This window comes from Acomys russatus, chromosome 24, assembly GCF_903995435.1.
Source record: "Acomys russatus chromosome 24, mAcoRus1.1, whole genome shotgun sequence".
Classification (NCBI taxonomy): Eukaryota; Metazoa; Chordata; class Mammalia; order Rodentia; family Muridae; genus Acomys; species Acomys russatus.
The window spans coordinates 54,319,821-54,347,678 of record NC_067160.1 but is presented as its reverse complement, the minus strand read 5'-3'; the positions used below and the strand labels follow the sequence as shown (position 1 = coordinate 54,347,678).

Genomic DNA, 27,858 nt, shown 5'->3' with positions numbered 1-27,858 from the left:
TTTTCTTATTCTTTTCTTTTCTTTTTGGTTTTTGTTTTTGTTTTTCGAGACAGGGTCTCTCTGTGTAGTAGCCTTGGCTGCCCTAGACTTCCTTTGTAGACCAGGCTGGCCTTGAACTCACAGAGATCCACCTGCCTCTGCCTCACGAGTGCTGGGATTAAAGGCGTGCACCACCACTGCCCAGCCGCTTTTTTTTTTTTTTTTTAAATAACTTGACCTCAAATTCGCTATGTAGGTCAGTCAGGTTTGCATCGAACTCACATATGCCTGCCTCTGCTTCTGGAGAGCGGGCATTTGCCTGTCCTACTTTATCTCTACCCGGGACGTCCCTCTAGCGTCTTGATCGTAGGCAAGCAACTACGCATGCGTCCAATGCTTGTGAGCCGCCATGTTACTATGGCAGCCCGATGCACAGCGGCCCGGAAGTCAGTATAGTACTTCCGCCTCCACAACACTTCCGGGTTGGAAGCCGAGGACGACGTTATCGCGGGGTAGGTTGTACGAACTTTCGTGGTTTGAATTTTTGGCTCGCAAGTGTGGCGGGGCGCTGCGCTGCGGCTTCGTTCCGTGAGGCCGCGACCTGAGGTGGATCCGCCGGTTCCTCCCGGCTGGGGGTGGGGGAGTCCCGGAACCCAGGCCGCGGCCTGCGGGGTCCTTCCAGTCCGTTCCTCAGGTCGCTGTCCCGGGGCAGAGCAGGCACAGTCGCAGCCCACAAGCGGTGTCCGGAGCTCGGCGGAAGTGGAAATAAGTGCTTTTCCTCTAGTTAGATGAGGCGGAGCGCGTCTCGGCTGTGGCTAGTACGCCTCGGGAAGCTGCCCGACCGTTGGGGCGGTCTGTGTGCAGAAGGGAAGGTGGGACCCTGTTAGGAGTCAGTGGGGGGTATCTTGGTAAAAGTAGCTTGCACACTGAAGCCAGCCACCGGGCAGAAAGGCGTCGCGGAGGTCTCCGGTCGGAAATCGCAGCTTTGTGCCTTCTAAGGACCGAAGATGCCAAGCGGTCTAAGACCAAGACAGAAGTGAGAGGCAGGGACCTCTAAGAGCACCCAGCAAACACGAGGTGCACATGCATACAAAACCCTCATACACACAAAATAAATCTCTCTCTCTCTCTTTTTTTAATTAAAAGTGTGATTCAGAGGCCGGACGTGGTGGCGCACACCTGTAAATCCTAGCACTCTAGGAGGCCAAGTTGGAGGCCGGTGGATTGCTGTGAGTTTGAGGCCAGCCTCGTATCCAAAGTGAGCCTAAAGTGCTGTAACAAGCTGGCTGAGGTGGTACACGCCTTTAATCCCAGCACTCGGGAGGCAGAGGCAGCCGGATCTCTTTGAGTTTGGGGCCAGCCTGGTCTCCAAAGTGAGTACAGGACAGCCAAGGCTACACAGAGAAACCCTGTCTAGAGGGATTTTTTTAAAAGTTCAGGAAGGGGCCTGAGCCCATGGCAAAAATTCATCTGCTACTGAGAAAGCTCAACAGCTGAAAACAACAGAAATAAAAAACACCTATACACAAAACAGTAACTAAATGTGCTGTGCCAAGCCAGGCAGGGGCGGCCTACGCCTTTAATCCCAGCACTCAGGAGGCAGAGGCAGGCAGATCTCTGTGAGTTCCAGGCCAGCCAGGGCTATTACACAGAGAAACCGGGTCCTGGAAAACCGAAAATAAAACAAATAAATAAATGTGCTGTAACGATATGGACATGAAGGAAAATAGGAAAACTGGCTTCTAAAGAGGACTCCTGGAAGAGTCAGGAGGAGGCAGGGAGCCCTGGGGATGGTGCTCAGTGTGGAGTGTTTGCTGTACTGTATCTATTTCACTACACTTTTACAGTTTGGCCCTACCCCATCTCAAGTGCTCAATAACCTCTTGTGGCTAATAACTGCTATAGGGGACACCTGATTCTGAATAGTGTTCTGGTCCCAGCTCTGATTAGAATACAGCCCATCTGCGGGCTTGTGAGTTTTTCCTCTGTCCTCAGGAGCACAGGGGCAGCAAAAGAGAAAGCATCAATTCATGCCAAAACATAAAAAAAGAATACAAAAGAGCAACAACAGCGACAAGAACTGAACAGAACCAGGTGACATGCCGGGTGCTGGGGCTACAGCGATTGTGGAAGACTGTCTGCTAGACCCTTAAATAGCCCTTGTGCGCGCCTGCAGTGTGCCAGCGGCATCCTCTCGGGTGTGTCCCGCAGCTCTAGGTGGTACTTCCTGTGGAAGGTGATGGGCCTGCCTTGTATTCTCCTGGGGCCCCTCCCCTCCAAAACAGTCCCTCCAGCTGGCGTTTACTACCCAGGGCAAATTAGATGCCGTCTATAGGCTAGGTGCTTAGCATCCAGTTGGTTAAACCCTGCTGCAGGGAGACATTTTGAGTCTGTTAGTAAAAACAGAAACTGAGGGTCAGAACACAGAGACGCTGAGAAATAAGAACTCTGTTCTAGGCTGGGTGTGGTGGCACACGCCTTTAATCCTGGTGCTTGGGAGGCAGAGGCAGGCGGATCTCTGAATTCCAGGTCAGCCTGGTCTATAGTGCAAGTTCTAGGACAGCCAGGGTTACACAGAGAAGTCCTGTTGAGGAATGGGGAGTCAAGTGTGCTGTTTGAACCACTTAAGTACACCACCTAGGTAAGGATAAATTCTAAATATTTGAACCCAGAGTCAATTCAGATTGAGGAGCAGAATATGAAATGTTTGTACGTAATTCTTTATGCACTGGGGAGGAGGGTCTGAGGCAGGCGTCTCAGTGTCCCAGGCTGCCCACAAACGCGCTGTGTGGTTGAGAAGAGCCCTTCTGCCTCCACTCCTCAGTGCTAGGTTACAGGTACGTGCAAGGACAGCAAACTTATGCGATGCTAGAGATTGGATCCAGGACCTGGTGTGTGCTGGGCAAGCATTTTTACCAGCTGAATTACATCCCTACCCTGTTAATATATTTATTCCAAAATGCATACACATGCATACACATGCATGTCTGTATATTACCCTAATATATTTTGGAAGTTTCTTGTTTCGCTGGTCACTAACAAGGCACACCTACCCTCTGTCAAAGGCCAGTGACCTTGCATAAGGTCTGTGGCTACGTAGTGGTGCTGAGATGAGGCTCCTTTCACTCTAGTGAAGGGCCGGGTCCTGGCTTCCAGGTAGTGGAAATGGAACAACACATTCAGACTGCCTGCCTATGTGGATCTGAGTGTACAAGCAGAGGAGACAGATGATGAATGACTGAATGGCACGTAGTTCTGGCAGCCCATCCAGCTAGGAGGCCTTTGCCAGTAGTTTCAGTGGCCATCTGAGTGGGTTGCTAGGGGACAGTATCGTGTTAGCTCAGGAGGGAATGCAGCCCTGGTTACTGCCTAACTGCTTGTCTCTTGTTTGTTTGTTTGTTTTTTGAGACAGGGTTTCTCTGTGTAGCCTTGGCTGTCCTGGACTCACTTTGTAGACCAGGCTGGCCTCGAACTCACAGCGATCCACCTGCCTCTGCCCCTGAATGCTGGGATTACAGGTATGTGCCACCATTGCCCAGCAACTGCTTGTCTCTTATACCGAGGGTTTAGCCATTTTAAAAAATCTTCACACCCTTAGAGACAGCTGGCTGTGCCCCCTCCCCGCAAGCCTGCATCACGTCAGTTAGGAGTGGGAGCTCATAGCCCCTCCCCCCTCCGCAGCTGAGTAGTGACTGGCTGGATCCTGTGCAGGAAGCTATATACAGAAGCTGCTGGCAGTTAGGAGTACAGTGGCTCTGTCATGTCCAGAAGACACTTCTGCTCCAGCTCCCTCAGCCTCAAGCTCTTAAAATCTGTCCCCTTCTTCTGAGATGGTCACTGAGCCTTGGGGGATGGACAGGGGATATAGATGCCCCGTTTGCAGCTGAACACTCCACTTCTCTGTCCTTTGACCAGTTGTGAGTTTCTCCACTGTTAGGGTTCTGCTTCAGTCCGCCTACCTGTGATGTCATTGCTTACCTGCCACGGGCCGAGTAAGAGAGTAGAGCAGGACCACGAGAACGTTTATTCTTTTATATGGCCCTGGGCAGGGCAAATAGGATAGGCGTGGCTAAGGTTCCCGGCCTGGGGGAGACAGAATCTTGGGAAGAAGGGAGGAGAGGAAGGTCGCACCATCATGGGAGAAGCACATGACAGGCCCAGATGAAGAACATTAGCAAGTATTTGGGATTATGGATGGGAGGTAGCATGATAGAAATTATTAGGATCAGATGGCAGCCCCACTATGGGAAGTAGCTTAGGGGATTAATATCTGCCCTGCTCCAGGTTAACTAAGGCTATTTTATAAATATAACAGGTGTCTGTGTCTTGATTGTTTGCTAGCGGGTTAGAAAATACTGCCGTAATAATAATTATAGGCCTGATAATAAACATTATTAGGCCATATTGGTAAATTAACCACAACACTCCACTGCACAGAAACTTGTCTGCTGAGCTCCGAGAGCTGCACTAATCTATGGGTGGAGACACAAGTGGAGAGGCAGTTTGATGCTTTGTCCGTTTAGCAGAGTAATAGTGGTAGGTTCGCCCTGGGGCTGGGAGCTCTCTAACCATGGGCTCTTGCAGATTTGCAGTCCTAAGCATGTTTGCTCCTGTGGAGCAGGCCTTAAATCCACCCAGAAAGAAGTTGGCTGTCCTCAAGACAATTATGCTGCTGTTGCACCCATGGGCACAACTTGCTGTGCTGTTCAATTTAGTTCACGGGGCTCACGGCTGGGTAACCCACATAGCACCTTCTGATACTATGAAAGCTAGCCAGGGACGAAGAAGCCTCCTTAAAGAAGTGACCTTCCCTTCAGGTGTTGTGAAGCATGCCTGTAGTGCTGGGACTGAGGAGACTGGGATGGGAGGACTGCAGCCAGTGTGGGGCCAGCCTGGGCTCTATGGCAAGGCCTTGTCTCAGAAAACAAAACAAAGCAGAACAGTCTCCTAGCCAAGCTCACGGTCAGGCAAGAGAGCCTCAATAGCAGCCAGGAGAGTGGCGGCGGCAGCAATCCCAGGGAGGGTGTGTGTGTGTGTGCATGAGTGTGTACATGCATGTGTGTATAGTAGCATAAAGGCAATGTGACTAGTCAAAGTGGATCACAGTGAATTTCCTGTGTACTTTGAGTAATAACATTTATACCCATAACTCTAGGCTGGTCATTTGTCACAGTTTTGTTTGACTGTGCTATCATAACCCTTGCCCCAGACTTATGTTTAAAATGCCAAAATAAACCAGTGTTGTCATATTTTCCTAAAGGAACATGATGGAAGGGGACGCAAGCAAATTTAAAACCCACACTGCAGTTTTTTACAAGAAAAAGAAATGGTCCTCTGTGTCTGAAGAAAGACCCCAGAAACAGTCCCAGGAGGACTTGGAAGATGAGCAGCCTCGAGTGTCCAAGCTAGCAAAGAGGTGGAAGGAGTCCCAGATGCCAGCGCAGGAGAGCTTGGAGTGTGAGCAGCCTCAGGTGTCCAGCCCAGGGAAAAGGAGGAAAGAGTCCCAGATGCCAGCCCAGGAGAGCTTGGAGTGTGAGCAGCCTCAGAAATCTAAGAGGAAGAAGAAGAGGAAGGAGTCCCAGATGCCAGCGCAGGAGAGCTTGGAGAGTGAGCAGCCTCAGGTGTCCAGCCCAGGGAAAAGGAGGAAAGAGTCCCAGATGCCAGCCCAGGAGATCTTGGAGAGTGAGCAACCTCAGAGATCCAAGAGAAAGAAGAAGAGGAAGGAGTCCCCGATGCCAGTGCAGGAGAGCTTGGAGTGTGAGCAGCCTCAGAGGTCCAAGAGGAAGAAGAAGAGGAAGGAGTCTCAGATGCCAGCCCAGGAGAGCTTGGAGAGTGAGCAGCCTCAGGTGTCCAGCCCAGGGAAAAGGAGGAAAGAGTCCCAGATGCCAGCGCAGGAGAGCTTGGAGAGTGAGCAGCCTCAGAGGTCCAAGAGGAAGAAGAAGAGGAAGGAGTTCCAGATGCCAGCCCAGGAGAGCTTGGAGTGTGAGCAGCTTCAGGTGTCCAGCTCAGGGAAGTGGAGGGAGGAGTTCCAGATGCCAGCCCAGGAGAGCTTGGAGAGTGAGCAGCCTCAGAGGTCCAAGAGGAAGAAAAGGAAGAAGGAGTCTCAGTCACCAGCCCAGGAGAGCTTGGAGAGTGAGCAGCTTCAAGTGTCCAGCTCAGGGAAGTGGAGGGAGGAGTTCCAGATGTCAGCTCAGGAGAGCTTGGAGAGTGAGCAGCCTCGGGTGTCCAAGAGGAAGAAAAGGAAGAAGGAGTCCCAGCAACTTACTTCTTCCCTTCTGAAAAATTCAGAAACTTTGCATAAAACCAAAAAGACCACTTCTACCTACAAAAAGAAAAAGAGTAGTGCTTGGGAGGTGGATGTGGAAACAGGGATCATCCTTGTAAATAAAGAAAACATGGAGAACCTGCTGGAGAATTCTAGAAAAGATGTGGATATTGTTTATATTGATGTGAACAAGGGACAAAAGTCAGCAAAAGCGGATAGAGCAGAAGAGCTGCCCACTGCTAAGTCCCAGAAACATGACTGTCAAGAGCGGCACAGTGATGCTAGGAGCAAAAAGAACCAAAAGCGTGCACAGAAAGTTGCATCCTGGGATTCTGTACAGGGAAGCCAGCCTGAGAGCATCACCTTACCCCAGTCAGAGACCTTGTCTTCTGTGGAGTTAGAAGGCAAACATACAGAACTAGCTGTGCGTCCTAAAAAGAAGTCCAAGAAAAAAGTGTTGAGGAACCAGGAATTGGCCACCCCTGAGAGTCTTGATAGCACACACCCTGGAGGAGAGGTTGGGACTCAGGAAGAAGATGAGAGGGTCGAAGAATCCCACAGTATCAGGAAAAAGTCAAAGAAAAAGAAATGTGCATCAGTTGCTCTTGCCAGCTCTAGTGACAATGCCTCAGTGACTGACAACAGTGCTAGGAATGCCCTCGTGGATTTGCCAGGAGGCGGTGACACTTTGAGGGAAGAGGATGAGGACCACAGGCCAAGGAATGCAGGAAGCCAGGCTTGTTCTAGCAGGAAGCACAGAGAAGGAATGCAGGGGTAAGGTGGGAATGGGGTGTGTCTTCTGTGTATAATGGCCCTGGCAGTCCCGGACTCGCTTGACCAGGCTGGCCTCGAACTCACAGCAATCCGCCTGCCTCTGCCTCCTGAGTGCTGGGATTAAAGGTGTGCGCCACCATGCCTGGCCAGAAATCCAACGACTATTGTGTGCACTTAATTGAGCAGCTAGCTGAGTCTCTTCAGATGAAGGTTAATTGAGCAGCTAGCTGAGTCTCTTCAGATGAAGGTAGTTAAATTAGATTTTCACTGAGATCTATTCTGCCTTATTCTGTAAGTTTGCACTGTTTTAAGCCTTCCCAATTGGGGGCTAGTCTATAAGTTTGAGCAGTTTTAAGACTTCCCAGTTGGGGGCTGGAGAGGTAGCTCAGTGGTTAAGAGCACTGGTGCTCATCCAAAGATCCTGAGTTCAGTTCCCAGCAACCACATGGTGGCCCACAACCACCCATGGTGTGATCTAATGCCCTCTTCTGCTTGATGCTGTCTTCTGTCATGTACGCATACATGCAGTAGAGGGCTTATATACATAAATAAACATCTTTAAAAAAAAAAAAGACTTCCCAGTCAGGCAGCTTGTGTGACCGAAAGAGTTACATGCATTATACTGGGGATTCTGCAGAGCAGCCAAGGCTTGACTCACATGAGGAGTATTCCTGTGTGAGCTATCCTTACTTACCGGTCTAGTGAACCGGTACAGGGACTCAGGACAGATTTTTCTCTTCCCGTTTTCACACAGTAAGTTTTTGTGTTTGTTTGGTAGCTCTGACTTAGAATAGCTTCACATGAGTGCTAAATGTTAAATGCCACATAGGATGGTTTGGGTGACAGATATGAGCTGTTCACATTGTCCTCTATGCTGTCTCATTGGGGACATTGTCAGCACATTGACCATGAAGCAGGAATGTGCTAGGGCTGTCTAGCCTTCCTTGGGCCCCAGGCCCACTGAGAGTAGACAGGAGGGTTGAGTGTCCAGTCTGACTGATAGTCCTGAACACGCTAGGAGCCCATAGAGTCTCACATCTGCTGAGAACTGGGGAAAGCAGTTGGCATGGATACACACAAACTGAGGAGGAAACAAGGCCCTGGCCTGTGCAGCAGGGACAGCCACATCTGGGGAATCCCTGAGCACTGGGTTAGACTGTTAGGAGCCAGTGCACTCTATGACTCAACTCCTTGGGAGGGTTGGGAGAGGCATCTGATTCTCATTGGGATCCAAGAGGGCCTCACTTAGGAGAGCCAAGGGTGAGAAAACGCACATAAAAAGATAATAACCAAGTTACCCTCTGTCCACATATGCCCATCTAATCTAACTAGGTTGTATAAAGAGTTTGAAAATCAGGCAGAGGTAGGTAGATTGATGTGAGTTCGAGGCTAGCCTGGTCTACAAAGCAAGTTCAGGACAGCCAAGGCTACACAGAGAAACCCTATCTGAAAAGAAAAGAAAATTCGGGACTAAATGGCTCTAAGGTACGGTCTAACCTCAGCACTTTTCTAGACTGAGACCCATTCAGGAAGAGTTAAAAGATATTAGCTAGAGAGATGAATGCTGGTAACCCAGGTTTCCCCCTTAGGTTAGGACCTACCCATGAAGAAGAAGAAAGCAATTTGGAATCAGCCAGCAATTCTGCAACAAGATACGTATCTGAAGACAGGGAAGATTGTGATGATTCTGAAGTGGATTTGGGCTCTGCTGTGAGGCAGCTCCAAGAGTTCATTCCTCACATACAGGAAAGGGCGCCCGGCACCATCAAACGCATGTATCGGGATGACCTGGGGCGTTTCAAAGAATTTAAGGCACAAGGTAAGCTTTCCAGTGTGCAGAACAGGCAGCAGCTGCTCCTGATTGACTTGGATTGATGGAGAAGCGTCCCTAACAAAGATCTTAGAAGCTATAGATCTGAGAATATGTGCCTCACCTGAGTAGTATTTACCAAGCAATTGCTCACTGAGGAAGGTTAAAAGTCACTTTAAAAAAATGTTTCTTAGCCGGGCGTGGTGGCGCATGCCTTTAATCCCAGCACTCGGGAGGCAGAGGCAGGCGGATTGCTGTGAGTTCGAGGCCAGCCTGGTCTACAAAATGAGTCCAGGATGGCCAAGGCTACACAGAGAAACCCTGTCTCAAAAAAACAAAACAAAACAAAAAAAGAATGTTTCTTGCCAGGCATGGTGGTGCACGCCTTTAATCCCAGCACTCGGGAGGCAGAGGCAGGCGGATCACTGAGTTCGAGGCCAGCCTGGTCTATAAAGTGAGTCCAGGACAGCCAAGGCTACACAGAGAAACCCTGTCTCGAAAAGCAAAAAACAAACAAACTGGACATGGTGGCCCACACCTCTAATCGGAGAACTCAGGGAGGCAGAGACAGGTGGGTCTCTGGGAGTTCAGGGCCAGCCTGGTCTACAAAGCAAGTCCAGGACAGCCAAGGCTACATAAAGAAACCTTGTTTTGAAAAACAAACAACAACAACAACAAAGAATAAAAACGTTTCTTCCCTGCATGAATTTATCATGCCTGATAGTGTGTGGCGTAAGGACTCTTTCACACAAGTATGCACTATACATTGAATGAGGGTTTTATGACTTTGAGTGCCAAGGCAGCTGAAGAGATTGGAAACAAACAGGAAAAGCCTGTACCCAAGCACCTCACATGGACACAGTCACAGAGTGGGTCTTGGGGCCCCCTTTGCTGTAGAGAGTTTGCAGGCAGCCTGAGCTACATGAGGCCCTGTCTCAACCAAACGAAGCACCTAAAACCAGTCAGGTAAACTTCCAAGTCTCCAGCTCTGCCAAAAGAAAGAGCAGTGCACTGTCCACACCGTTGATCCTTGATGGTTGTGTTAGGAACAGGAGATAACTAAACTATATTGCTTCTTGTTGACCACGCCCTTGTTATGCGCATATAGAAAGCTTGTGTTCATTCAAGCAGGCCCCTGCTGCCCACTGTGACCAGCACTCTCTGGGAGTGCAGTGCCATGGTGGTGGGCTGGGCCTTCTTTTAGATTCTTGAGTGCTGTCTAGAGTTTTCATGAATGTTTGTTGCCTTTTAATATAACTAACTTAAAGAGATTGAGAAAGCAAGCAACTCACTGTGGAAGAAAGAGGATGTCTGGAAAGACTTGGGGAGACAAGAGAGGGCTTAGGCTAGAATTGAGGATGGTACTGGAGAGCCAGTCGGTGCCAGGGGTGCCAGTGGTCTGCTCCCAGTGGCTGGCCCTGTTGGCCTTGGTGTTCCGACTACAGTAGGTTTCCTTTTGAGTTTGGGAGATGCTCAGTGAAGGGCTTGCTGCACAAACATGACCTCAGTGTTTTTGTTTTTGTTTTTAATCTAAGACTTTTTAAAAAGATTTATTTATTTAAAGCTAGGCGTGGTAGCACACACCTTTAATCCCAGCACTCGGGAGGCAGAGGCAGGTGGATTGCTGTGAGGCCAGCCTGGTCTACAAAGCAAGTCCAGGACAGCCAAGGCTAACACAGAGAAACCCTGTCTCAAAAAACAAAAACAAACAAACAAACAAATATATAATGTATACAGTGCTCTGTCTGCATGTACACCTGCAGGCCAGGAGAAGGCATCATTTATGGTTGTGAGCCACCATGTGGTTGCTGGGAATTGAACTCAGGACCTTTGAAAGAACAGTCAGTGCTCTTAGCCTCTGAGCCATCTCTCCAGCCCATGACCTTAATTTTGTTCACAGAATCCAAGTAACAAAGCTGGATGCGGTGGCATGTGCTTATATCCCTAATGCTGAGGAGCTAAAAGTAGGAAAATCCTACCAGCCTGGCCTACTTGGTCACCAGAAGAACCTATCACCAAAGAAGGTGGATCCGAGGATGGCACCTGAGGGTGACCTGTAGTCTCCACACATGTCTACACACACACACACACACACACACACACACACACACACACACAGAGAGAGAGAGAGAGAGAGAGAGAGAGAGAGAGAAATGGATGTAGTAGGTTTGCTTTTATTCATTATTGACAATACATACTTTACTCCCTTACCCCAACTCCAGGTGTTGCTATTAGATTTGGCAAATTTTCTGTGAAAGAAAATAAGCAAATAGAGAAAAATGTGCAAGAATTTCTGTCCCTGACTGGAATTGAGAGTGCAGACAAGCTGCTGTACACCGACAGATATCCAGAGGAAAAGTCTCTGATCACCAACTTAAAACGAAAGCATGCGTTCAGACTGCACATTGGTAAGTGGAGACGTAGCCTCAAGCCACTCAGCCTTCCCACGCCTCCCTACAGCCTCCCCTATGCATTATTGTCTTCTAAGTGAAGTGCTTTGAGCCAGAGCCCTGCTAGTGGGCTACTGCTGAGAGAGTGAGGAGCTCAGCATGCCTCCCACGGATGGCTCCATGCCCAGAAGTGTGGACAGCACAGTGTGCGCACACCTGGCTGTTGAAGACAAAGAAGACATAGCGTTGGGGCGACAAGAGAGGAGGTGGTGCATCTTAGGGCAGTTAGGGTGAATAGGATTAAAAACAGTGTATAAAATTCTCAAAGAATCATTTTAAAATATTGTTTATTTTACCTTTTTCATCTTTTTGATGTGTAGCCCTGGCTATCTTGTAATTTGCTCTGTAGACCAGTTTGGTCTTGAACGCAGAGATCCACCTGCATTTGCTTCCCAAAAGCTGAGATCAAAGGCATGCGCCATCATGCTTGGCCAAATAACTTAACAAATAAATATGTATGTATGTATGTATGTATATATACTTATTTGTTTATTTATTTTTTAAGATCAGTAAATGGTAACGAGTCCCTCATATTTTATTTTTGGGTTTTTGAGACAGGGTTTCTCTGTTACACAGAGCCCTGGCTGTCGACTCTATTTGTAGACCAGAGATCCACCTACCTCAGCCTCCTGAGTGCTGGGACTGACTACCAGACCCAGCTCACCTTTTTTAATTTGAAGATGGCAATCTCCCAGGTGTTTTCAGAATACACAGAGAAGTGGGACAATGGCCCCTAGAGAGTGGGAAATGGGGAAGGCTTGGCTGGGAGAAGGTCTCCGAGCTTAGTGCACCTGAGATCATACTGAAGTGGCAGTCCAGTGAGGGCCTGGAGGTGAGTGGATCTGCAAAGCCAGTGTGCAGCGCTCCTCAAGGTAGGTTAGCCTGTGTCTGACAGTGAAGGCCCAGCCTCTGCACATAACTCAACCGTGCTACAGAGGGCTCCACTAGGGTGACATCTGTGACCATGCCTCACGGTGGCCACCTGCCACCTCTCTGATTCTGCCTTCTAACTGTAGGGAAAGGCATCGCTCGGCCCTGGAAGCTTGTGTACTATCGGGCAAAGAAGATATTTGATGTGAATAATTACAAAGGCAGGTAAGAAAGTGTCTCTGCTTGGCCAGAACTGGTTCTGATGTCAAGAAACAAAATGTCTACAGCCATGAGTGGTGAAGATCACAAAGATGTCTGCACTGAAACCTAGCTGGGGATTGCTCGTGTTCATTTTAAGATTCTTTCTTTCTTTCTTTTTGGTTTTTTGAGACAGGGTTTCTCTGTGCAGCCCTGGCTGACCGGGCTAGCTTTGTCAACCAGGCTGGCCTTGAACTCACTGCCATCCACCTTTTCTTGCTCCCTGAGTGCTGGGCTTTAATATGCCTTGTGGAACTTTCTGTTCCCTTTGTCTTCTCTGTCTTTGTCCCTGGGCATCAGCACTGGGCATGCGCTTCTCTCACTGTGGTCCCTGTATGCTCCGCTCTCACTGTGCCCCCCCGCCCCCATATGCTCCGCTCTCTGCCGCACAGGAAGCCCCAAGTGCTGCAGCTTCTCTCACCACAGGATGCCCTCTTCCTTGGCACACTCAGTTGGGTTTTCAGTGTTTGAAGGTGCAAGTTCAATCATGTGCTACATGCAGAATGCTTAGTGTGGCTCATACTCTTTTCCTTCCCCAAATAAAGTCCCCCAACTTTCATCTGTGCCCACCATTTTAAATAATTTTTTAAATTACATTTTAATTTTTAAAAAAATTAGTGTGCATGCTTTTTAGGTGAATGGGGAATCATGCTGACTTGGTAAGCATTGTACCTACTGAGCCATCTCCCTGGCCCTGTGACCTCCCTTTCTCCCACCGCCATTGCCCACTGTAGCCTTGCTTATATTCCCACCCACAATTCTTTTGTTGTTGTTATATCTTAAAAAAATTCATTTGTATGTATGCGTATGCGTCTGGCTGTATATGTGTGCATCACATGCATGCAGGAGCCTGCAGAGATCAGAGGTGGTGACAGATCACGCAGAGCTGGGGTTGCAGACTCTTGTGAGCCACCATATGGGTGCTTAGCTGAACCTGAGGCCTCTGTAAGAACAGTAAGTGTAGCCAGGTGTGATGGTGCACAGCTTTTATCTCAGCACTCGGGAAGCAGAGGTGGGAGGATCTGAGTTCAAGGCCAGCCGGGTCTACAAAGCAAGTTCCAGGACAGCCAGGGCAACGTATGAGAGACCTTGTCCCCCAAAACAAAAAAACAACCAAAAACTAATAGTAAGTGCTCTTAACTGTTGAGCTATCTGTCCAGCCTTCACCCACAGTTCTTGTCTTTTTTTTTTTTTTTTAATTACATGTATTATTTATAGGCCTGGCTAGTAATTAATCAAAACACAGTTAACCAGGTTCAGGGCAGATAATCGTCTTTTAAACTATCTTTTATAGTGGGGCAGGTATGGGATCCTTGCCTCAATCTCATCTGTTTTTAATAACTTCTATATAGTTACCTCTCATCTATAATCTCAAATACTTGTTAATGTTTTTTATCTAGGCCAGATTTTTCATCCACACAGGCCATGTATTTTTCCTCTATCTAACCTATGGCAGCCTTTTGTGTGTGTGTGTGTGTGTGTCTTCCTCCCTCCCCTACCCCAATTTCTTTCCCTCCTAGCCCCACCTATCTCCTCTGCCTTGCCCAGGTGGAATGGCTTTTTATTAAACAAAAGGTGGGTCACAGAGACAGTAATTAACATCAAAATACATCAGCCATCCCCCTAGTACTTGTCCTTTTGGTTGTGAGCCTGTCCTTTTCCTGCTGAATCATCTGTCCAGCCCACTTCCCACACTTTTTTTTTTGTTTTGTTTTTTGAGACAGGGCTTCTCTGTGTAACAAGCCCTGGCTGTCCTGGAGTCACTTTGTAAACCAGGCTGATGTCAAACTCACAAATATTCCACTGCCTCTGCCTCCCAAGTGCTGGGATTAGAGGCGTGCGCCACCACACCTGGCCCGCAATTCTTAAATGAAGAGAATGTGTCTGTGCTTTCCATAGGCCCATTTGTGAGTTCATTTTCTGCAGACACTAGGACAGATTAGACAGCTAAGCTCATGACAGCTGCTATTTCTTTGCTCAAGTATTTATGGTGTTTGACCTTAAATCTTTTTTTGTTTGTTTGTTTGTTTCGTTTTTTGTTTTTTTGAGACAGGGTTTCTCTGTATAGCCTTGGCTGTCCTGGACTCACTTTGTAGACCAGGCTGGTCTGGAACTCACAGCGATCCGCCTGCCTCTGCCTCCCGAGTGCTGGGATTAAAGGCGTGCGCCACCACACCCGGCTATCCTAAATCTATTTTTAATAGCTTATACTACTTTGGTATTTAGTAGAATTAATGCAGTCACATGTTTATGTTAAGCCCAGAGAGAACAAACTGGCAAGACCTTTTCGCCATGGGCTTTGCCTCCCAGAGCTGTGCCGTCTACTGTGTGGCCGCCAGCCACATGTAATTAGCCTATGTTGCCATATATGATGAGAGTTGATGCTGTCCTGGGTTTAGAACAGAAGGCATGAATGCCTTTCAACACTGACTCCTGGAAGTGGTGTACCATGCACAGGTGGAAACCTGGCCTTGTGCTTGCCAGGAAGTGCCAAGTCATGGAGTCACATCCCAGCTAAAGGAAGCCTGTTTTCACATTAATCTTTTTTTGTTTTTTTTTGAGACTGGGTTTCTCTGTGTAGCCTTGACTGTCTTGGACTTGCTCTGTAGACCAGGCTGGCCTTGAACTCACAGCAATTTGCCTGCCTCTGCCTCCTTAAGTGCTGGCATTACAGGTGTGTGCCACCACACCCCGCCTTTTGCATTTTTAAAAAAGATATATCTATTTATTGTGTATACGATGTTGTGCCTGCAGGCCAGAAGAGGGCACCAGATCTCATTATGGATGTTGTGAGCCACCATGTGGTTGCTGGGAATTGAACTCAGGACCTCTGGAAGAGCAGACAGTGCTCTTAACCTCTGAGCCATCTCTCCAGCCCCTCGCGTTATTCTTTGTAATACTGAGTGAAGTGAATTCTTCCATGTGGGGAGTGAAGCACGGCTCACATGATGTTTTGGTTGACAGCAGGCAGCGCTAGTCTAGAGGAAGTAGTGTGATCCAGAGGTCCATAGATGCTGGTGGCAGGCCTAGACCACTGCAGGAAGAGATGCCCAGCTGGGACTCAGCCATGTAGCTAGCTAGTGCAGCACTCCCTGCAGACAGTCCTGGTGGGTGGAGGCAGCCATGTCCAAGCCAAAACAGAGGTGGTGAGCAAGAACAGGCCTAGATGGCTTGCTCTGGACGATGAGGGACTGAGGAAGCCTCTGGCTTTTCCAGCGGTGACTGGTGGCATGAGCACCACTGAGATGCAGCACAGTAGTGTGGGGATCCAGCCATGGGTAGGAGGGGCATGGTCTCTGTCAGTGCTGCCTTAGGCTTTTCCAGAGCACTGTCGTGAGATGCCATTTAGACATAGACTTCATTAACCCTCACAGCCATTTCCTTCTCTCAGGTACAATGAAGAAGACACTAAGAAGCTGAAGACATACCATTCCCTCCATGGAAATGACTGGAAAAAGATTGGGGCCATGGTGTCTCGAAGCAGTCTCTCAGTCGCCCTGAAGTTCTCTCAGATCGGAGGTGGTAAGTGGCCTGTCTCACTGTGAAATAAGCCTATGTCTCAGCCAGTGTGCAGAGGTCTCTATGGCCCCATTGTAGGTACATGCTTCTTTTTCTCCTCCTTCTTTTTCTTTTTTTAATTTGTCTATTATGTATAGTGTTCTGCCTGCATATGTGCCTGTCTGCCAGAAGAGGGCACCAGATCTCAGTATAGGTGGTTGTGAGCCACCATGTGGTTGCTGGGAATTGAACTCAGGACCTTTGGAAGAGCAGACAGTGCTCTTAGCCACTAAGCCATCTCTCCAGCCTAGTACATGCTTATTCTTTTTTTTTTTTTTTTTTTTTTTTTTAGATTTATTTATTTATTGTGTACACAGTGCTTTGCCTGCATGTACACCTGCACACCAGAAGAGGGCACCAGATCATATAGATGGTTGTGAGGCGCCATGTGGTTGCTGGCAGTGAACTCAGGACTCTAGAAGGGCAGTCAATGCCCTTAACCTCTGAGCCATCTCTCCAGCCTAGAACATTCTTTTTAAGACAGTCTTTATGCTCGCTCACTTGGCTTTTTTGTGTGCAGTCAAGGAAACTGTAGCTTTTATTCACTGGGCATCAGTGCCTCAGTTCCATACCCTGCAGCATGAATCCAGCTACATATGTATGCTGGGTCTTCCAGAAGCTGGCCAGGCGGGAGCCTGTGGGAGCAAGATGTGCAGCCACTTTGCCCCAGAATGTTGGGCCTTGAACTGAGTAGAGTTTAACTGAGACCTAGCACTCAGGAGACAGAGGCAGGAAGATTTTTAGTTTAAGGCCAGCCTGGTCTGCATAGTGAGTTACAGGACAGCCTCGGCTACATAGAGAGACCACTATCGCAAACAAAACCAGAAACAAAATAAAAATAACTGTTATCAGCTATTTTAGGTGTGTTTGGTTGAGCTGTTGCCCCTTGTTTTCTGGAAGGGGCTGCTCTATCGCCTCCTTTTCAGTGTGCTTGGGAGCTAACAGATGAGCAGCTACAAGCCCCTGCTTTTATGTCTGCAGACAGAAACCACGGTGCCTGGAGTAAGACGGAAACTCAGAGACTAATCAAGGCTGTGGAAGACGTGATCCTAAAGAAAATGTCTCCCCAGGAGTTGAGAGAACTAGACTCTAGACTCCAGGAAGACCCTGAAGGTCGCATGTCAATTGTCCGGGAAAAACTCTACAAGGGCATATCATGGGTGGAAGTGGAGGCCAGAGTGGAGACCAGAAACTGGATGCAGTGCAAAAGTAAGTGGTAAGTGTGAGGCTTCCTGTGTGTGTTTTAACAGGGACCTCTGGTTTGTGTGGCCTGGGCGAGGTGTGTACCACACACGCTGGCAGGAACACTATAGCCCTGCTGCACCTGCTGTAGTCGACACCTAAACTTGCCTCGATTGGTAGTGTGCAGGTGAGGAGCAGCTTCCGTGCAGAGTTTAGTTCCTCCTCGTTCAGAACTTAAGGCAGGTTTGGTGTTGCGCAGTCTGTGAATCCGGTGCTCGGGAGGCGGAGGCAGGGGGGTCTCAGGCGTGGGGCCAGCCCGAGCAGTAGAACGAGATGGATTTGTGTCTCTTTTTTTTTCCCCCTTTTAAATGGGTTGGTTTAATTCAAAGTGATACAGAATTCAGAGTGCAACAAAGATGAACCAGCAGGCTCTGGCAGGAGTCCCGACTGGGTGTGCTTTAAATTCACAGCTGAGGTAGGAATTGTTGAACAGTAGAGACAATGATTATATTACTTGCCTTATTTTATTACAAAAGTTTACTACAATGTACAATAGGCTCCAAGATAACACTTCATTCTAGCTGTAGGTGGCAAAGATGCTATGGCAGGGAATCCAGATATTTACATAGGAATGGATGAGTCAGTGCCACCTCAGATACGAGGAACAGCTTCCTTTTTGCCAGATTTCTCCAAGTCCTGGAGGGTGGAGCCTGCACGTTCAGCTTCAGCCCAGCTGAAAGAGTGACCCCTGTGGGTTGGACCCACACTGCCTCCAAGTGTGACCCCCCAACCTGCAAGTAAGCGTGGAATCCAGAGAAGTACTTTACATTAAGAGTAGACTCCTGTCGGGAGGCAGAGGCAGGTGGATCGCTGTGAGTTCGAGGCCAGCCTGCTCTACAAAGTGAGTCCAGGACAGCCAAGGCAACACAGAGAAACCCTGTCTCAGGAAAAACACACACACACACACACACACACACAAAAGAACAAAACAAAACAAACAAAAGAGTAGGCCCCGGATTATACTGTCCATACACCTTTTGACTCCGTTTGAAATATTTGGGTACTTTGTTTTGTTTTGGTTTTATTCTGGGGCTCAGACCCAGGATCAAAGACATGCTCCGTAAGCACTGCCACACCGAGTTAAGCTGCAGCCCAGTGTGTGTCTGACAGACATCTGTGCTTAGGGAAAGAAGCTCCAAAGGACAGATAATGTTGGGAGTACGTAAAGAATGGAGGGTGTGTGCAGTACAGTGACCTGGCCCAGCTCCCAAAGGATGACACAGAGGCCCATGACATTTATTAATAAGCTTTAAAACACTAATCTGGGCAAATATTCATTTATTCTAACCTGTCTACGCTGGTCTGGACTGTTCCCAGCCCCGTGTCCTGTTACCTGCTATCTGGTCTCGCCCTGGCTGCGCCTGCTCCATCTTTGTCCTCAAGGTGACCTCCTCATGGCTCCTGGTGACATTCCCGTTCCTCTTTCCCTCTCCTCCTGCGTGGACCTCCTACCTGGAATCCAGAGTCCAGCCCTAATTGTCCAGCTATTGGCCAATCAACTTCTTTCTTAACCAATCAGAGATGACAGAGAACAATCTTTACACAACACTGAGACAGGAGATTCTTTATAGAATCCAGATCTCGGGGCACAGAGATCAGCATCTGAATGCACAGTGCCCAAGACCAACCCCGAACAGAAGTGGAACCTTTGTACTCACATTTTAGGGTACAAGACGAGAGTAGGTTCTGAGCCTCAGCTGGAGGGCGATGTGTCAGTGTTGGGAGGCGGGATGATTGAGGGATGTGCTGCTCCAGAACCAACTTAAGATGTACAAGGTGTGTTTAATGTGAATAGAAAAATATCAGCCTCAGCCCCTGGGCAGGCCGTAACTTGAGTGAGCTCAAGTACTGGGTTTAATCTCTAGCTGGCGGTTGGTTGGGAAGAACAGTGTGGGTTAGCTGCCCGTGTGTTACATGTGGCAGTGCAAGCCTGTCACCCCAGCGCTCAGGAGGCTGAAGGCAGGGGCTTAGAGTTCAGGGCCACCCTGGGCTACATAGGGAGACACTGGAAAAAAGAAGACACGGATGGGAGCGAGGCAAGCTGAGGGAAAGCATGCAAGTGGCAGAAGTGATCCGTCAGGCTGCTGCGGGTGAGCTCTGCTTTGTATTCTAGCTTCTCCCACTAGCACACAGGCAGGCAGCCACTCGCGGCAGGCTCCAGGAGTCAGCAAGTCAGTCTCTTAAGTTTGGCGTGGGGGTCCAGAGGTGGGAACAAGAAAGCCACCTGTTTTGTTGTTGTTGTTGTTTGTTTGTTTTCAGATTTACCTATTTGTACTTTATATGTATTGGGTATTTTCCCTGCGTATATGTGTGTGCACAGCATGCATGCTTGGTGCCCTCTGAGAGCAGAAGAGGGAGTTAGATTTCTGACACTAAAGTTACAGACAGTTGTGAGCCACCGTACAGATTCTGGGAATTGAACCCAGATCCTCTCAAAGAGCAGCCAGTACTCTTAACCACCAAGCTATCTCTCCAGCTCCAATAATCGCCTATTTATAAACAACCACAAAGAACGTTTGTATGGCGTCCTTTGGCAGCTGTAAATAGGCTTATTCCTTTTCTCTGAAAGATTTCCTTTGTGGGGCTGAGGAGATGGCCCAGTGGGTAAAGTGTAAGGACCTGAGCCCAGATCCCTGGCGCCCATGTCAAAGCCAGGTGTCTATAGCCCCAGCACTGGGTGGGCAAGGAGTGGAGACACAAGGTCCCTAGGGCTCATTGATTGGCCCTGGCTCCAGTCAGTGAGTGAGCATCTCTGTGTCAAAGAGTAAGGTAAAGAGGACTGGGGGAGGGGCAGCCAGTGTCAGCCTCTGGCCTCCACGCACAGAATTTCCAAAGCGAAGAAAACCAAACCCCTTTGCCATTGATGAAGCTGTATGCGGGTCCTAGAGTGCCACCGAATGGCGCCTGCCTAACAAACAGTTCCAAACTCGAGGCTGAAGTCTGCAGAGGAAGTCATCTGCTCTGCGGGAAGACTAACCAATGCAGGGTTAAGTGCTGGCTCTGTCACTAGCAGACATAGTCTGCTTTAAAAAGAAATCGCCTTATTTCCACTAATATGAGGTCACAGAGCACAGAGTGAGTACGCAAAGGACCTGAAGAGAGCACATGAAGGTGATGAGGATGGTGAGGAGAGCCTGCAACGCTCACAGTGACGTCAGCTCCGTGTACAGCTCTAAAGCAGCACACTGGACCCTTTCAAGCCGCATCGAGGAAACAGTATTCATAAGCGCACTGTGCTCAATGGAAATCTACACTTTTTTTTGTTTGTTTGTTTTTTGTTTCTTTGAGAGAGGGTTTCTCTGTGTAGCCTTGGCTGTCCTGGACTCGCTTTATAGACCAGGCTGGCCTCGAACTCACAGCAATCCGCCTGCCTCTGCCTCCCAAGTGCTGGGATTAAAGGCGTGCGCCACCACGCCCGGCTCAGGAAACTCTCCACCTTTATAGAACCTAGTAATCGGTTTTCACCAACCTTTATGTGTTAACCAAAAATTGTCATTTATCAATTTGAAAAAAAAGTTCCCTTACAAAAACTTCGTGCCACAAGGTGGATCCTGTCATCCCCGTGGTCCACACTCAGCAGTCACAAGGTGGATCCTGTCATCCCCGTGGTCCACACTCAGCAGTCACAAGGTGGATCCTGTCATCCCCGTGGTCCACACTCAGCAGTCACAAGGTGGATCCTGTCATCCCCGTGGTCCACACTTAGCAGTCATGACCATCCCGTCCATTTCTTTGTTCCTGCCCAGAGTATGATAGCAGTTTATGTAATAAAAATATATAGGACATGTGTACCTTTAAAACTACTTGTTTTTCTATTAACAGGACAGAGATTCTGACCAAAAGGATGACCCATGGGGGCTTCGTATATCGTGGCGTCAACGCTCTGCAGGCCAAAATCACCCTTATTGAAAGGTACCAAAATAGGAACGGGTACTATGTGAACCCCTCGTTCTTTTTTTTTTTTTTTTTTTTTTTTTTTAAGATGTATTTATTTATTATTATGTATACAGTGCTCTGCCTGCATGTACACCTGCAGGTCGGAAAAGGGCATCAGATCACATTATAGATGGTTGTGAGCCACCATGTGGTTGCTGGGAATTGAACTCAGGACCTCTAGAAGAGCAGCCAGTGCTCTTAACCTCTGAGCCATCTCTCCAGCCCACGAACCCCTAGTTCTTTTTTTTTTTTTTTAAATATTTATTATTTATTATCATGTATACAATCCTCTGCCTGCATGTACACTTGCAGGCCAGAAGAGGGCATCAGATCACATTATGTAGATGGTTGTGAGCCACCATGTGGTTGCTGGGAATTGAACTCAGGACCATTTGGAGGAATAGTCAGTGCCCTTAACCTCTGAGCCATCTCTCCAGCCCGAACCCCTAGTTCTTAACACAGAGACTAGGGTGGCCTTGCTTGCACGCACCTTCCACATGTGTTGCAGTGGGCGTATGGCCTGCCTTTCTTGTGTGACCACTTCTATATGAGAAGTTACCTGTTTCCCAGTGTTCTTGGCAGTATGGTGGACAATGCATGGCAGCCATACTGTATACTCAGTCAAGGTCACTAGTCCAGTCTGTGGAGCTCTCCCTGTGGGTGACATCATTGGTGTGACTGTTGCTTGGTTTTGTCCTGAGTAGCCTGTCTATGCAGGGTCCTCACCACAGTAGTCCCAAGGCAAGTGGAGCCCTGGGAATCTCTGTGGCACCTGTGAGTCTGGAGGACCTAGGCTCATGTTGTTGGAGGAGCAGGAAGAACCGCAGAGGCCTTTGGTTGTTGCCATCCCGTCCAGCTTCTATGTCCCAGCACTCTGCCATGCTTGCTCACTGTGTTCCACTGGCTGGGACACATTAGCAGAGCTGAGGATGCCCCTCAGCTTAGGCAGAGGCCCTGGGTCTTACCCTCAGCTCCATTTGCTTGTCTGTAGTAAGGGGCGATGTCACCTCCCCCTCCCTGAGAGTTACTGAGCATGAATAGTGCACATATGAGGCTGGCATGTCTTAAGTGGTGGGCATGTGTGCTATTCCAGGGGCTGTGTTGAATAGAGAGATGGCCTTTCAGCCCATCTCCATAACTCACGCTCTGACCTTGGACTAGCCTTGGGCTAGCCTGGACAGTGTATGATGGGACCGGAATGGGATGAGTCCCCTTTCAGCTCCTTGTATTCCCTGAATGTATAGAGGTGGATTTTACTTGAAATTTATTTTTTCTTACAGGTTATATGAACTAAATGTGAATGATGCCAATGAAATAGATTGGGAAGATCTTGCTAGTGCCATAGGGTAAGACCATTTATTCAAAATTAAGCTTCTTCAATGATGAGAATTTTTACAGTAAGTTTTCTTTATTGTGTGTGCATGTGTATGAGTGTACATATGTATGAGTGTGCCTGTGTACAGTGCACACATGGAAGAGGTCAGAACACTTGTGAGACTCAGCCTCTCTGTCCGTCACTGATTGCGTTGTAGACGGCACCCAGAGATAACTCCCTCTCACAGTTCGGAGGCTACAATTCATGTTGCATGAGGGGGGTGTCGGGGAGAGAGCACAGTCTATAAAGCTTGCCATGGGAGTACAAGGGTCTGATTCCAGCCTCAGCATGTATCAGCTGGACAGAGTGGCCACATAGGAGGAGCCCCAAGCTCCAGACTCACTGAAGACAAGGTGGACGTGACTTTAGCCTCCGCCCTCCACACACAGAGCAGCCCACACTGGATCATCTCTAGACCTTGTGGGATTGTACTGTGTGGCCCAGATTGACCTCCAGCTCCCCATCTTTCTGCCTTCAACTCCAAGACCTGGGGAACTTTTTAAGGCTAGCAGCCTCATCCAGAAGCAGTGGGATGCTGCTGCTCATTGTCAAGTTTTACACAGTCCCTGGTAATCCTTACCTGCAGCCACTGAGGGAAGGCAGGGCAAGACTTGAAGGCAGGAACTGATGCAGAGGCCAGGAGCACTGCTTGCCCCCAATGGCTTGTTCAGCCTGTTTTCTTACAACATTCAGAACCACCAGCCCAGGGATGGCACCACCCACAGTGGACGGGGTTCTCCCACATTCAAGAAAATGCTCCAGAGGCTTGCCCATAGGCCAGTCTGCTGGGGCACATCTCAACTGAGGTGCCTTCTTACAAAATGTTTCTGGCTTGTGTCAGGTTGACATAAAACTAGCAAGCATAGTTTGACTTTGTTTTGTTTTGTTTTGTTTTGAGACAGGGTTTCTCTGTGTAGGCTTGGCTGTCCTTTGCCTCCCTAGTCCTAGTGCTGGGGTTAAAGACGTGCACCACCACGTCTGGCTGTTTTATTTTTTTAATAGAAAATAGGTTACAGGGCTGGAGAGATGGCTCAGAGGCTAAGGGCACTGACTGCTCCTCCAGAGGTCCTGAGTTCAATTCCTAGCAACCACATGGTGGTTCACAACCATCTATAATGTGATCTGATTTCCTCTTCTGGCCTGCAGGTGTACATGCAGACAGAACACTGTATACATAATAATAAATAATAAATCTTAAAAAAAAAAAGAAAATAGGTTACATTGTCCAGAATAAGAGAGGCATGAAAACAGTGAGCATCTCTCGGTCCCTCCCAGAGCCTTTGTGCAAGAGGCCTAGAGGATCTGGACCATGGCCTCCCAGCAGAGCTTATGTTGACTGTGCACTTTTCTGTCTGACCTGAAGGGTCACCAAAGACTGCCTTTCAAAGAGCCAGCTTTGCCTGTGCCAGGCCTTTATAATGGTTCCTGCTTTCCCTCCTTTGTGCGCTCTCTCTCCTCCCCTTCCCCCAACTCCCTGACTCCCCCATCTCCCCCACCCCCACCCCGGCTCATGATCTTACCACCCAGCTCGGGCTGGCTTTGACCTTGACATGGCCCTCCATCCTCCACCTTCCTCTTTCCTGTTCTTCTGTTGCTCTCTGAGTTTGTTTCTGTTCTTGAGAATTCTTTTCTAATAGGCTCTGCTTTTTCTTAAGCATTGCTTTTATCAATGGTGCTCAGTAGTTTTTAACCTTTTATCAGAAGTTTGGACAGATAAAACAACAAACTGACATCTGTATACCCCCTCTTTAGAAACTGGTCACGGCAGGCCAGCCTAACTATGGACTTCTTTGTTCACCTACTCTGATTATTGTCTTTTCTTAGTAAATTGTATCTGCTGTATAGCCTTGGTACCCTGCAGAATTTGAAAGGTCCCTTTGAGTAATTCCATTTGGAAATCAGTAGTTCTGTTTCTAGAAATGAGTTTTACAGAATCAACTCTCAGTGTGCATGGACTGAACTAGATGCAGAATAACCCATGTGGTGGCATACCCACGACAGAGAGGGGCTGAGGGTGTCGCTCTGCTGATGGAGGGCTGCCTAGAACGCACAAAGCACCACATAGACTCAGGCGTGGTGGTGCACACCTGTATTGCCAGCACTCAGGCCGAAGGTGGGTATCAGCATTCTGAGTCACTCAGGAAAGTCAAGGAAAGAAGGTCACCCCAGAATGTGACCAGGCTCTGGGGCATCAGGGAGGCTGAGCCTCAGTGAACTGTACCTCGAACAACCCTGCAGAGCATCTTTATTGACAGTTACACAAACGTTTTTGGAGCTGGGTATGGTGGCGCACGCCTTTAATCCTGGCACTCAGGAGGCAGAGGCAGGTGGCTCGCTGTGAGTTCGAGGCCAGCCTGGTCTACAAAGCAAGTCCAGGACAGCTAAGATAACATAGAGAAACCCTGTCTCGAAAAACGAAAAAAAAAAAAGTTGCTTTTGGGTAAAACAAGTTCCTCTTACTAAATCCCCTGGTCTAATCTCTATATTTTGTGAAGGAAAGCATCTCACCCTCTGACCTCGGTTCTTATTGTGCAGTTTGCAGTATGCAGTGATGCAAAGTGTTCCAGGTATGTCAGGATTGTCCTGGGAGCAAAGTCCTGTGAAGACTGTAGAGCTCCTTCAGAAAAACAGCTCTACAGAGAGCAAAAAACAGCCACTGTTCACTACAGTGCTTCCTTCAGGGCCACAGTGCTTCTAGAAAACAACTACTCATTCTGATGTCCACCCTCAGTACATTGGGAACCAGCTCTCCCAGTCTAATGTTTTCCCTAGATATGGCGACTCTACTAGAAGGCCACTGCAGGGGAGGCCAGGAGTCATCCCTCACTGTGCAGTATGCTCCATGACCGCGTAGAACACATGAGCCCCTGTCACAGAAACAACTGATGACACTGTCACTGACTTTTTTCTCACCTTTCTTTTCTAAAGGAATGTCCCTCCACCTTTTGTTCAGGCAAAATTTTATAAGCTGAAAGCCGCCTGTGTTCCCTTTTGGCAGAAAAAGACTTTTCCAGGTCAGTATTACAAATCCTTGTCTAGTTGAGTCTGGTGTTGTCCCGGTGTGGGTAGGTTCCCGCGTCTCTTCCCCTGCCAGCTGACTGCGGGAGCTGTGACAAGCTCACACGGCTGTGTGCTGTGCGGGCATTACTGCCCAGCTCCCTGTCTTACTGCCTTCAGGCCTCAGTTTCCTTACTGGGAAGGTTGGTGGGAGGGAGTTTTGTCTCAGCAGAGTCTTGACTCCGCATCAGTGTGTGCACGTATGAAGCCAGGCAATGGCAGGAGACACCTACAAGCCAGGTCTGGAGAGACAAAGAGGAGTCCTAGAGCTCCCTGCTGCCACTCCAGCCAAATCTCCATAGCCGCAGGTTCAGTGAGACCCCAGCTCAGAAATGGGGTGGAGAACAACCAAGGAACCACTTGACGTCATCCTCTGGCTGACACATATGTTTGTACATCTATACACATGTATACACAGAGACATGTGTGCATGTGTACATCAGAGAGTGCCCCATTCCAAATAAATAAGAATAGAAAGATGTCTGCCTCAGAATTTGTTTCAAAGACTGCGTAAACTGGATCTTGAATGTAGTAATGGGTGTGGGGCATCATCATTAAGATCCTGCATGGGTCTTAGCTGGGCGTGGTGGCGCACGCCTTTAATCCCAGCACTCAGGAGGCAGAGGCAGGTGGATCACTGTGAGCTCGAGGCCAGCCTGGTCTACAAAGCGAGTCCAGGACAACCAAGGCTACACAGAGAAACCCTGTCTCGAAAAAAAAAAAAAAAAAAGATCCTGCATCCTTTGACCTTAATTAGAGGCTTATACAGATAATTCCAAAATGACCTTTTCTGCAGAGATCATCAACTACTTATATGAGACCAGTCTGCCGTTGCTGAAAGAAAAGTTAAACAAGAAGATGGAGAAAAAGGACAACCAGATCCAGACACCCTCAGCTCCCAAGCAAGACTTCCTGTTCAAAGACATCTTCCATTGCCATGAGGACAGCGATGAGGAGGGCTTAGAGGAGCCCAGGTGAGTGCAGGTCACTGGCTCTCATCCCATTGCTTTAATCTGGTTATGTCTGCACATGTGTCAGTCAACTCCCTGCACTCCTGGACAAGAGCTCCCTTTGGCTTTGCCTCCAGTGGCTCCAGTCCACGCCTTGGTGCTGTTACTCTGGGCCTGTGGAAACAGCGCACTGTGCTTAGAACATAGGACAGTAAGTCATTTACCTCATAGCCAGGAAGCAAAAGAGAACAAGGGGATCCCATAATCTCTTTCAAGGCTCTCCCCTATTGCCCTATGAGCTCCCAGGAGGAACCACAGTCTCCCACTGACACTGCCCTAGGGAACTGGCCTTTATGGTCTGATGAGACCGGCTTAGTCTACAGACAGAGTTCCAGGACAGCCAGGGCTACCGAGAAACTTGGTTTGAAAAACCAAAAAAGTGCCTGGAGTAGTGGCACATGCCTTTAATCTCAGCACTCGAGAGGCAGAGGCAGGCAGATCGCTGTGAGTTTGAGGCCAGCCTGGTCTACAAAATGAGTCCAAGACAACCAAGGCTACACAGAGAAACCCTGTTCTCAATAAATAAATAAATAAACAAACAAACAAATAAAAAAACACTGGGGCTGGGGGAACACTCTGCCAGTAGAACGCTGGTTCACAATGGAGTTGGATCCTCACACTCTCATAAGAAGCCGGGCCTGGGCACAGTGGCACGTGTTGTTACTCACTTCAGGGCTAGGTGAGCAGCCCACTGTAACTGGCATGGTTGCAGGGCCAGTGAAGACCATGCCTGAAGAAAGGAGGTGAACAGGGCAGTCCTGAGGAACTACACCAGAGATTTTCCTCTGGCCCCTACATGTACATGCACATCTGTACACTAAACACCCATGCATACACACACATTAGTATTCACGTTAAAGTCTGTGATTGTGAAACGCACAAGTGTGAGCTGATTGAACACTTCCGTCCCACTGTATTAAAGTGGTTACACTGCTGACAGGTCCCATTGAGCAGAGCAGCCCCTGGCCCTGTGGTTGCAGCACTCACCCAGGAACATGAGAAAGTCATCCTTTCCTGACAGTGTCCCTCTGCTTTCTTCCAGTGCCTCTGACATGCAGTGACAAGCTCCTTCCTCTTCCTCACACCGGTCTCTGTTCCCTTGGACCTCTTGCTGTGCATCTCCTCTGCTGGTGGCCATGGACCCTACTCCCCGTGATGCCTCCCTCTCCCATGCTGGGCACCGAGTCACACGGTGCTCTGCTGGGATGCCGTGTTCTTCGCGGAAGCCCAGCTGGTAGTCTAGGGAAGAGTGTTGAGCTGGAGCACAGCTCCCA

General features: G+C 48.6%; 1 protein-coding gene across 1 annotated transcript; it reads left to right on the top strand.

Annotated features, from left to right (window-relative positions):
• The first annotated feature begins 395 nt into the window (after positions 1-395).
• On the top strand, positions 396-27,715 carry Ttf1 (transcription termination factor 1). The gene is made up of 13 exons (XM_051166458.1): positions 396-491; positions 5,240-5,929; positions 6,221-7,018; positions 8,608-8,837; positions 11,051-11,236; positions 12,295-12,373; positions 15,798-15,928; positions 16,946-17,180; positions 21,029-21,118; positions 22,423-22,488; positions 25,446-25,531; positions 26,371-26,548; positions 27,627-27,715. Exons 2-13 carry the CDS (start codon positions 5,244-5,246, stop codon positions 27,643-27,645), a joined length of 2,784 nt encoding a protein of 927 aa, XP_051022415.1. The 5' UTR covers positions 396-491; positions 5,240-5,243; the 3' UTR covers positions 27,646-27,715.
• Positions 27,716-27,858: the final 143 nt, after the last annotated feature.